This window comes from Mesoplodon densirostris, chromosome 7 (genome assembly GCF_025265405.1).
Source record: "Mesoplodon densirostris isolate mMesDen1 chromosome 7, mMesDen1 primary haplotype, whole genome shotgun sequence".
NCBI classification, from domain to species: Eukaryota; Metazoa; Chordata; class Mammalia; order Artiodactyla; family Ziphiidae; genus Mesoplodon; species Mesoplodon densirostris.
In genome coordinates, this window is record NC_082667.1 from 5,638,644 (window position 1) to 5,649,569 (window position 10,926).

Genomic DNA, 10,926 nt, shown 5'->3' on the forward strand with positions numbered 1-10,926 from the left:
GGAATCCTTCGTTGCAGCGCTCCGGCTTCTCTCTAGTTGTGGCGCTCCGACTCTAGAGCCTGCCGGCTTAGTTGCCCTGCGGCATGTGGATCTTAGTTCCTCCACCACGGACGAACCCGAGTTCCCCTGCATTGGAAGGTAGATTCTTAACCACTGGACCACCAGGGAAGTCCCCCAAAGCCTATACCTAATGAAGGTCAAGTCCCATTCGCTTTCCTCTATACTCCGTTTTGCCCCACTATTATTCACATCTCAGAATTAAGAAACATTCTGTGAGCCTCAGTTTCAGCATCTGTAAAACGGGTGCGAAGCGCGTCACAGTGCTATTGCAGAGTTAAATCACCCAACTAAGCCCAGGTCTTGGCACGAGTAAGCACTCAAAACACGCTGGCGGCCATCCCGACTATGACTTACTCCCAGCGCAGGCCCCCCCGCCCCCCGGCTGGATAAAGTCGGAGGGATGAGGGAGAGCATGTGGCACGGTCACGCCGTCGGGGTAGGTCTGAGATCACCCAGCCCCGGTACCTCGGTCGCTACAGGGCAGTGCCCACAGACTGAGACGAGGACCAGGAACCACCACTTCCGGCAGAGACCTGCCCGAAATAGCCGCTTCCAGCCGCTTTCCAGACGTAGCTGGAGCCGCTCCGCGGTGGGCGGGGCCCTGGGTACAGGGTCGCCTCCTGCAGCTCCTGGAGCCGCTGGGCATCTCCCGGCTCCGGCAGACGCTGCCCCGCCCTCCAGGGCCCGCCCTCCCGTGACGTCACCTCCGGGGCGGTCCGGGCGGGGCCAGAGCTGGGGCGGCTGCCCTGAGCAGTATTGGCTTGGGGTCGCGCTGCTCCGGTGCCGGCCACGTCCGCACGCCGGACCGCGGGCGCTTCCCCGCCGTCCCAGGGCCTCCGGGCCGCCGCAGGCCTGCCACGCCCGGGTAAGGGGCCCTCGCTGCTGTCCGCGGAGCTGTTGTCAAGGCTGCCTGAGCCGGCTTGGGGCTGAGAGAGGGAGGTGGGGACAGGAGGAGGGGTGCATGGGGGCACGAGAGGCAGAGGAGGGGGCATGGGGCCACGAGAGGCAGAAGAGGGGGACAAGAGAAAAGATGAATGGGGACACAGAATGCAAGCTGGTGACGACTGGAGGTGAGGAATAGGAGGAGAGGAAAGAACGGAGGGAGTCAGTTGGGGGCCCAGACTCGGAAGGAGCACGGATGGGAGCCCAAGAAGCGGGAGACAGGAGGAGGGCTTAAGGGGATCCCAAATCAGAGAAGAGACCCGGGTCGCTCCAGTTTGGGAGCGGAGGAGAGGGAAGTTGGGACACTTCCGGATGGGTGGGGAGCTAAAGGGTCCTGTCTGGCCAAGGCTGGGCCCCAGGAAGTTACCCTCAAAGAAAGAGTTGGCCCTTTAGGCGACCCAGGCCTCCCCCAAGCCCGCTCTACCTGGGAGGGGCTTGTGCATTTACATTGACCTGCCCGCCTCCTCCAGGTGAGTCTGGGTGGCTAGTTAGTGTGTGCAATTAGCTTTTAGGCTAGTGTGAGGAATCCACATGCACATGGTTTGCCATAAGACATAAATATCTACTTAGAAATCTGCCTTTAATAATGTTGTTGTTTTTTTCTCCCTGGAGGAAGCATCTCTAAAATTTCAATACAGATGTTCTGCTTATACTCCAGACTTGCCTAATGGACAGAGGAATGTCAAATCTACCCAGACTGCCAGCAAAAACTAGACTCTTGATCAGCATTTAGCCTGATACCCAAAATTCCAAAAACCTGGAAGGAAGCAATGTAATTAAGATGCTCTCCAGTGCTCCGGGTTCCCATCTTCCACAGAGACACTTCCTTTGGACCACAGGACAATGTCTATATACACAAAACCATAAGCCTGTGTTCCGATACCAAAGTTCAGCCAGGTGACGAGTCAGGGCAGGTGTCTGCAGTTTGCCCTGTGTTTGTTTCCGCAATCCCTATTCCTTGGTATGTATAGTTTCTCCAGCTTGGAGTAGGGACTGGGACCACATTGCTGCTGATAAATAAGTTACTAGTGTGATGGAATGTGGCGGGTAACACTTGTGTTGAGCCCAGGAAAAAGGAATTAAGCAATTTGGAGTCTGATTTCAGGTCACTTGCACACAGCACCCTGTATATAACAAACGGTTTCATAAAAGTTAAAAGTCAAGCCAAGGTTGGGAACAGAAGAAATTGGAAATGGGAGACGTTGAGAGGTGGCACGAAGTCAAGGACCAGAGAAGGATCATGAAGTTGGCACCCAGAGCCACATTCTGAGGGTGCCTTCCTAATAGAGGGTTGCCTGGCTAGTGGGGTGCTGCCCCTTCCCTGCAGAACTTGTGAGGGGCTGACCCCTGAAAACGGGAACTCCCGACACCAGCCTAACCTCCTGTCTTTCCACCTGCCCTGCTCTCCTGCTCACCACGTAGTCCTTCTTGCTTATTCCCTTCCTGCACAGGGGTCTCTTCTTTCTGAGACCTTGATCTGCCCAGTCACTCTGCACCAGATAATGAGGATAACTGGCCAGACCCTCATTTAAGGCTCACTAAAGCCTTTTCAGGGGAGACTACGATTTTAAGTCTTGTTAATGCTTTGTCCATTGTGAGTCAACTTAGATGAGCGCAGGCCCCCACATGGGAATCTTGACATTTAGAATACGCTGTTGGAAAGTGGAGTCAGGACCATACCAGAGGGATGAAGTCACGGCACGAGGGCCTGTTCTTGACTCCGCACAGCGGCCAATTTCCTGTCTCTGGGGGAGTGATCACCAGCCCCACTGGCTGAGGGAAGAGACAGTGAGGGCATCCAGCAGAGGTGTCCGGAGGGACCAGTGGAGTTTCCCGAGATGGCTTTAGAGGGATGCTCCATGTGCACACTCCCCTTGTGTACGTAACCGTGTGTGATTGCACACATGCATGTGTATGATTGCACGTGTACACACATGGCAGTGTGCACGCAGGTGTTGCCATGTGCACATGGATACCAGTGCATGTGTAGCTGTGCGCCTGTGACTGCATGCATATGCGTGTGTACCTATGCACATATGTGTGTGTGTTGCTGTGTGTGCACATGGGTGTGTGTGAGAGAGAGCAGGCCCGTGGTGGTTCTCGGGCATCACCACCTACGCATATCTGCAACTCTAGGAGGTGCTGAGTTTCTTATCTCCTCCTGAGTTTACACTAGAACAATGCCTCCCTCTTCACTGGATTTTTCCCCCCGTGCTTTTCCTAAGGAGCGTTTATTCTTTTTCAAACCGTAGATGCATCTTCTACCAGAGTGGAGCATCTGCCTGGACCCCACGTGTGCCACAAAGCGTGCCATGGCCTGGGAGTGCCCTTCAAAGCCGTCCTCGCCCCCTGCACAGCCAAACCTTGCCCGACAAGTGCACAGTGTCAAGCCCTCAGCCCCCCGAGGAAGATGGCCCAGCCTGGGCACACGCCCCGAGCAGCTGCCTCTCGTGAGTGTCCAAAGCCCTGCGGGCAGGGCCACCTGCTCAGTGACAGGACAGTGAGCCCGGAAAGGGCCCTGAGGGGGCTTTGCAGGGACAGGGTGGGCAAAGGAAAGACAGCAAACCTCAGAGGGCTGAGCCATCCAGTGAGCAGGAGGCCCCGTCTGTGGCATTTCACTGTCAGAGCTTCTGCCTTCTTGGGTGGCCCTGGTGGGGGGTCCCCAGGCAGGTATGGGAACCGTGTGGTCCTCTGGGCCGTCCTCTGTTTCTGTGAGGTTCTCTCAGGGCCTTGTGTCATGAGACCACGATACTATGGGAGCCCCTCGCTGCACGGGCAGGGGGGCTGCATCTCACTGATGGGGGGTGTGGAGGGGGCGCCTCATAGCAGAAGGGGCCCTGGGAGGAGACCGACTAGAGTCTGTCCCTGGACCAAAAATGGGACGACCCATGTCTGTTCCAGGATGAAGAACTGGACGGGAAGGCGGAAGCCCATTCGGGCCCTTGAATCAGTTCCTCCTGCCATAGCTGGAGCATCAGCTCTGAAGTGCCAGAGGCGGGGGTGGCAAACTGCAGCCTGTGGGCCATGTCTGCCTGCTGCCTGTTTTTGTAAATAAAGTTTTATCGGGACCCAGCCACACCCATCACATACCTATGGTCCATGACTACTTTTGCAGACTTGAGTAGCTAAGACAGACCGTATGGCCCACAAAAATCTAAAATATCTGCTGTCTAGCTCTCTGTAGAAAAAAGTTTCCTGACTCTGCTCTGGAGATCTGTAGTGAAGTGGCAGTGGAAGGCCTGGGGTGCACTCAGGAAGCCCCGTCAGATCCAAGGCTCAGACGTGGGGAGCATGTTGGGCTCAGTGGTGGCATTTTTAATGCATTCAGTGGACGTGACTGGCCAAAGAGAGAGTCGTTTAAATGCACTTATTTACGCAGAGCCCAGCTGCATTTACTTCAGCTAATGGGGGGGAGCGGGAGCTCTGTCCTTCCCCCACATGACATTGGTCCGTTTCTTCTCTCCCCACCCCACCCCCTCTTGTTTCAGTCAGAACAAAGGATGCCTTTTGCTCTTGAGAAATCTGTGGTTTGTAGGGCTGGGGAACCTTTTTAAACCTGTAAGACACCAGGAGCACTTACGGACAGTTTTGGCGGGAGAGTGCGCCATGAAGCTAAACTAAAGTTAGGGACTCTCACGAAGGGATTAGAAGCATGGGGGAGGGGAGTGCCCAGCCTTCCAGCAGAGTTTGTGCTCAAAGGGGTTTTTCCAGCCATGGGGCCGCTTTGCAAGAGCCCCCGCTGCTCACAGGAGAAAGAAAGCCACCTCTAGGTGCCCCTTTATGCCGCACGGGGACTGCTTTCGCGTGGCTGCCAGCAGGGCTGGAAGTGCTCCTTGAGGGGGCTGGGCTGGGCCAGGAACTGCAGGTATTTCACGTGTCTGGCGAGGGTGGGCTCACAGGGGAGAGGCCGCGGGTCAGACTTTGAAGGGGGCCTCTCCATGTTAAGGAGCTTAGGAGTTATCCTGGGAGAGCAGAGGGTTTAAGCATCGGAGGCAGCGTCAGCTTTGTGGGTTACAAAGATCTTTCTGGCATCTGTGGCATGGCAGATGGAGCAGGCCCAGGATGGGGACGCTTGAAGGTGACCCTTGGGGCTACTGGGAAGCCAGTGAGCCTGCCCTGCTCGGCGGGAGGGCAGCCTGGCCGCGGGGCCGTGGAGAGCAGCACTTAGCATCCGTGCCAAGGCAAGGAGTCCGTCAGGACGTTTCGTCCAGAGTGACCTGAAGGCTCTCTTCCAAGCCGTTCTGTGGAACTCAGGAGCTTGGCCACGAGGGCCAGGGGAAAGGCCGAGGGCCCAGGGCACCTTCAGGCAGAACTGATTGTGGAGGCACCCCCAGGAGTCGCCAGCCCTCAGACTCCCAGCAGACTGTGCTCTGCTTGCCCTGTGCCCATGTCGAGTTTGAGTCTCGGGACCAGCCCTCATTGCACGTGACTGGGCTGCTGTCCAAGGGGACTTGGGCCTCGCAGGCGGCCACGTGGGACTCCGGCAGTTGGGCAGGGCTGAGAACAGGATCAGGGCGCACCCAGGACTGGCAGGGCGTGAGGTGATGGGGCACTTGAGGCCACCTGCCCCCTTGGTTCCCCTGTGGTGAGGGACCTGAGCCTGCCAGCACGTGGGAGAGACATGGGGTGAGTGGGGAGACCCCGCCGTGTGCTCGGGAAGCCGCGCAGTCCTCATCCTGGTGAGGCTCAGCTGCGGTGGCGTCTCTGTAAGTTTCTGCAGTTGCACCGTAACCCTCGGAGACCAGGACTTCTGCGACCAGGTCCACTTAGCCCACCCTCCGTCCCCTGCTGTGGAACCCCCTTACTGAGTCTCTCGGCCTCCTCAGGCCTTGCCCCCTGCATCACCACCCCAGCTGCCCCTTGCCGGGACACCTCGCTTGTCACACCCCTGCCTCGGGCCTGCACGGGCTCGCCTCCCCCGACACCAAAATCCAAACTGCCCCGTGGAGGCCTGTCTGTCTCTCGTTTAAGCCCAGGTCTCACTGCACTGTCCCCAGGCCTCTGGCCCTGCTGTCATCACCTGCTGTTCCTGCCACTTGCCCCCCAACCCCTTTCCCACCAGGTGGATCCCGACCGTCTTTCAGAACGTGGCCCAGGTGTTACTAGCTGGGTTACCTTCCCTGGCCCCCGCCTCCACCCCCCACCAGCTGAATTCCGTGCCTCGTGGGCCCTGCAGCACCCTGTCCTCTCCCACCCACCTCTGGGGCCTCTACACAGAGGACCAGCCTCCACCTTACCCTTCGCAGCCTCCCAGGTGCCATCTCCTCCCTGTTTCCCGACACTTAGTCCCTCTATGCTGGCACCAGCCTGCACTGACCTCTTTTCTGTGTCTCCCATTGGAGGCAGGCTCCCTGGAGGAGGGGGCTGTGTGGCTTTCATCTTTCTGTCCTGAGTGCACTGCCTGGCACATGAGCAGGCACTCGGGGAGTATTGGACGAAGGGATGGGTGATGGGTGGATGGATGGATGGGTGATGGGCAGTGGATGGGTGATGGATGGATGGGTGATGGGCGGTGGATGGGTGATGGGTGGATGGGTGATGGGCGGTGGATGGGTGATGGGTGGATGGGTGATGAGCAGTGGATGGGTGATGGGTGGTGGATGGGTGATGGATGGATGGGTGATGGGCGGTGGATGGGTGATGGGTGGATGGGTGATGAGCGGTGGATGGGTGATGGGTGGATGGGTGATGAGCGGTGGATGGGAGATGGGTGGTGGATGGATGGGTGGGTGATGGGTGGGTGGGTGATGGGTGGTGGATGAATGGATGGGTGGGTGGGTGATGGGCGGTGGATGGGTGACAGGTGGTAGATGGATGGATGGATGGATAGGTGATGGGTATTGGATGGGTGCATGGATGGATGGGTGGGTGATGGGTTGATGGGTAATGGGTGATGACTGGCTGGCTAAGTGGAATCTCTCCATGTGGTCAGCTGTCATGGGTGCAGAGAAGTGCTTTGGGCCTGCTTTGGGTCCTGCAGGCCACAAGAGAAGTTGAGGAGGAAGACGTGGATGATCTTGATGATGGAAGTCTTGGCCCCTCTCTCTGCTGCTCTTTCATACTCTAAACTCTGAGCTGGGTTAGTAAGACACGTAGTGAGATTGGGTTAAGAAGTGCTATAGGGCTTCCCTGGTGACGCAGTGGTTGAGAGTCCGCCTGCCGATGCAGGGGACACGGGTTCGTGCCCCGGTCCGGGAAGATCCCACATGCCACGGAGCGGCTGGGCCCGTGAGCCATGGCCACTGGGCCTGCGCGTCCGGAGCCTGTGCTCCGCAATGGGAGAGGCCACAACAGTGACAGGCCTGCGTACTGCAAAAAAAAAAAAAAAAAAAGAAGTGCTATAAACCTGTCAGAGCAGGCACTGGGCAGATCCCTGAACACACAGGTGAGACATGTTATGCTCTTCCTGAATGCCAGGCCCCAGGGGAAACATTTGGCTGGGTTTGCACCCTGGGACCTCTCGGAGCCCTCCACAGCTGGTGCATTGCCAAGCCTGTGCCCCGTGCATTACTGACCAAACGCCTTCCTTCTTGACCTTAGATTCCTCAGCCAAGCAGCAGGGAACTGTTAGCAGCCTGAGGAACGGCAGGCTGGGAGCCTCGGGCACTGCCCAGCCTTGCTCCCAGCTCACCTGCAAGATGTGGACAGCCCTCGTGCTCATTTGGGTTTCCTCCTGGTCCTTATCTGAAAGCTACCGGACAACCCAGCATCCACGTAAGTGAGAAAGCCACGTGACTGCTGGACGGGCCTGCAGGGGCCCCGGAGCACCCAGGTGCTGGGCTGCGAAGGCCTGTTGGGCCAACATGGGACCTGGCCTCTGAGCCTTGAGAGGGCTACGTACTTGGCCTTTCAAAATTTCATTCCTTCCATAAACCTAGTCTTTATTGGGGAGTTTGTCGATCTATACATCACATATTTACTTGTGCATCTCCTTTGTGCCAGGCAGTATTCATCTCCAGGAATCCTGCCTTGAATCCTATCATAAAGCCAAGAAGTCTTGCATGGTGTGAATATCTGGGCAACGGTTTATCTGCTGTGTAAACCTGGGTGTGTGTTGGATAGGTTTTTTTTAATGGCGAATCACACCTGTAATGCGAGAGATTATGATATTTTGAGAATTGGATCAAAAAATGCAGCTCTGGGGCTTCCCTGGTGGCACGGTGGTTGAGAGTCCGCCTGCCGATGCAGGGGACACGGGTTCGTGCCCCGGTCTGGGGAGATCCCACATGCCGAAGAGTGGCTGGGCCCGTGAGCCATGGCCACTGAGCCTGCGCGTCCGGAGCCTGTGCTCCGCAGCGGGAGGGGCCCCAACAGTGAGAGGCCCGCGTACCGCAAAAAAAGAAAAAAACAGAAAAAAAGAAAAAAAAATGCAGCTCTGAAGCCTTCCATGGGCTTGGGGTTCAGAGAGCACAAAGGAGATTTTAAATCAAAGTGCTGAGCGCCTCTGTGATGGGCTGCGGGCCAGATGTGTGCAGGGAGGAGATGAGAGGGAAACGTGTCTGCCGGGCTAAGAAGCAAGGCACCGCACAGCCTCCCCGGCCAGCCCCACGGGCCGGAAATTAAGACAGTCTCTGAATGATCCCCCTGCGCAGGGTTGAAGGTGATCGAATCTTTTCCTCCCTTTTCTGACCCTAATGGTACTCAGTCCTCAACAAGACGCTGGAGAATTCAGAACAAAACTCATCCGTGGAAACCATTACAAGAGTCTTGAATGAAACGTCTGCAAGAATGACCTCAGTGACACCTTCTCCCATCACGTTGACCAGAGGGACTTGGGGAGGCGACCCCACCTCTCCTGCGGTCACAGCAGGGACAACGCACAGGACAGAGGCAGGCGCGTCAGTGACGGCAGAAGGGACCCCTGACGGAGCCACCTCCAGGGTGCCCACGCCGCCCGTCCCGGCATCTGCCTGGCGGACCCCGTCCTCACCCCACACACAGGCGCCTGGCAGGAGCACATTGTCTGGGCCAGCGACGCGCACGACACCCACGCCGGCCACAGGTGCTCCCACAGCTGCTGCGGCCGTGGCAAGTGTAAGCGGCCCCTTGGGCTCGCACGGTCATCCCGGGTACATCCCAGGCCGCGCCACAGCCAGCCCCACGGTGCCCCTGAGTCCCCACACACTTAACGCGTCCATACAGGGCCCCACTGTCCAGGCGCCGACGCCCCGGACTGCGGCTGACGCAGCAAGTAGGCCTGCGCCCACCCTCCTCAACACAACCCTGGAACGCGGCTCCCCCTCTTCGGCTTCCACATCCATGACAGTGGGGACCACGACCAAGGCCCCCCAGCCGGCTGCCAGCACAGCGCCAGCACCTGCCCCTCACACCAGCCCGGCCCCCCCGACACGGCCCAACCCCGTCACATCCACTCCGGGGGCCGCGGGGCCAGGCACCCCTCAGACGCCGGAGCAGGACGAGCCTGGATCCGCTCCTGGTACTGCTTCCATGGGGCCGACCCCTGGGAGCTCAGGGGACTCCAAGGAGCCACCCACAGACTCGTGCCAGCTCAGCACCCAAGGCCGGTACCTGGTGGTCTCCAGCGAGCCCCTGGCCCAGTCCCCAGTGAACAAAAGTTTCCTCCTGGCAGTGCTCTTGCTGGGGGTCACCCTCTTCATCACAATCCTGGTTCTGTTTGCCCTGCAGGCCTACGAGAGCTACAAGAAGAAGGACTACACGCAGGTGGATTATCTCATCAACGGCATGTACGCCGACTCGGAGATGTGAGGGGAGGGCGCTCGGCGGGCCTGGGACTGGGCCCTTCCCCTCCTTCCATGTTGCCTCTGAGGCCAAACCAAGTGCTTCCAGATTCTTTTGGTGCAATTTAGGAGACATGCCATTTGCTTAAACACATTTAATCGTTGTCCGATTAATTCCACGATCACTAAAGAGTTGCTGCTTTTTTCATATTTATTTTTGTAATGATCACGAGCTGGCAGTGATTCTGCCTTGGGGTGGGGTGGGCGGCCCCGGGGTGGGTCCCGAGCTGAATTAAAGCAATGACCCTATCCGCTCAGACCCTGTCTCCCCGTTTGTGTGGGCTGCGTCCTGCCCCCCCATGGCGGCCGGGGAACCTTTTCGAGATGCATGTGACAGGGTGTGTCCTTGTAAACATTGAATGTAACAGCAGGCCCTGGCCATCTGCTGTGTCTGTGCTGCTCTCCTGGGCTTCGCTCTTAGGCCCAAACCTGCCCCAACCTGGGCGGGAGGAACCCCAGCCTTTGAGGGTCTCTGGCAGCACATGGAGATGGGGCCCCTTCCTCTAACCCTCTTTTTCAGCCCTGTGAAGTGGCGGACGCGTGGAGCCTGGTTTGGGCACGAAAGCCGAATGCAACATGTAAACCACACCTGAGCTACACAACATGGCCAGGTCGGCGGGACCTGCCCAGACCAGGCTCTCGGTGACCCTGCACAGCTCATGGTGTGCCGTGGCCGAGTGGAAACCCAATAAGCTGGTGCCGTGGGACAGTCATTACTAGCACCTCGCTCCAGGTCACCCCGGAACCCAGGGGAGCGCTAGGCCCGAGCAAGCCCAGGGCCCTCTCCTCAGCAGCACTGTTGCCTCGGGGCCAGGCCTCATGTCTCCAACAGCCCTCAGAGCCCACACTGTGCTTGTCCTGTGTCACACGCTGTCCTTGTGCTTCACGCATGAAACTCATTCAGCCCTCACCCCCACCCCCAGGAGATCAGGGCTCTGATCCCCATTTTAAAGGCGGGGCCACTGAGGCACAGAGGAGACCTAACTCACCCACTGAGGGCCAGAGTCAGGGTTAAACCAGTTCCAGAGTCCAGCTCTTTCCTTAACTATTTTGTTTTACAGCTGCCGGGGCTGCACTTGGCTTTCTAGCTTCTCTGCTTACCGGCCGGAGGGAGGCAAGAGAGCTGGCGGGCAGCACGTGAGGCTGCGTTCCCAGGCCAGGTATG

General features: G+C 58.1%; 1 protein-coding gene across 1 annotated transcript; it reads left to right on the forward strand.

Annotated features, from left to right (window-relative positions):
• Positions 1 to 777: 777 nt before the first annotated feature.
• Positions 778 to 9,911, forward strand: C7H11orf24 (chromosome 7 C11orf24 homolog). Its single transcript, XM_060104357.1, has 4 exons — positions 778 to 925; positions 3,255 to 3,452; positions 7,543 to 7,716; positions 8,648 to 9,911. The coding sequence occupies exons 2-4, from the start codon at positions 3,413 to 3,415 to the stop codon at positions 9,727 to 9,729; spliced, it is 1,296 nt and encodes a 431-aa protein (XP_059960340.1). The 5' UTR covers positions 778 to 925; positions 3,255 to 3,412; the 3' UTR covers positions 9,730 to 9,911.
• The last annotated feature ends 1,015 nt before the right edge of the window (positions 9,912 to 10,926 follow it).

Bases quoted from the DNA above. Each gene is read 5' to 3' on its own strand.
- C7H11orf24 (XM_060104357.1), top strand. From the start codon at position 3,413: ATGGCCCAGCCTGGGCACACGCCCCGAGCAGCTGCCTCTC. The intron at 3,453-7,542 runs GTGAGTGTCCAA...TCTTGACCTTAG, and splicing joins GCCCCGAGCAGCTGCCTCTC to ATTCCTCAGCCAAGCAGCAG. The intron at 7,717-8,647 runs GTAAGTGAGAAA...AATGGTACTCAG, and splicing joins CCGGACAACCCAGCATCCAC to TCCTCAACAAGACGCTGGAG.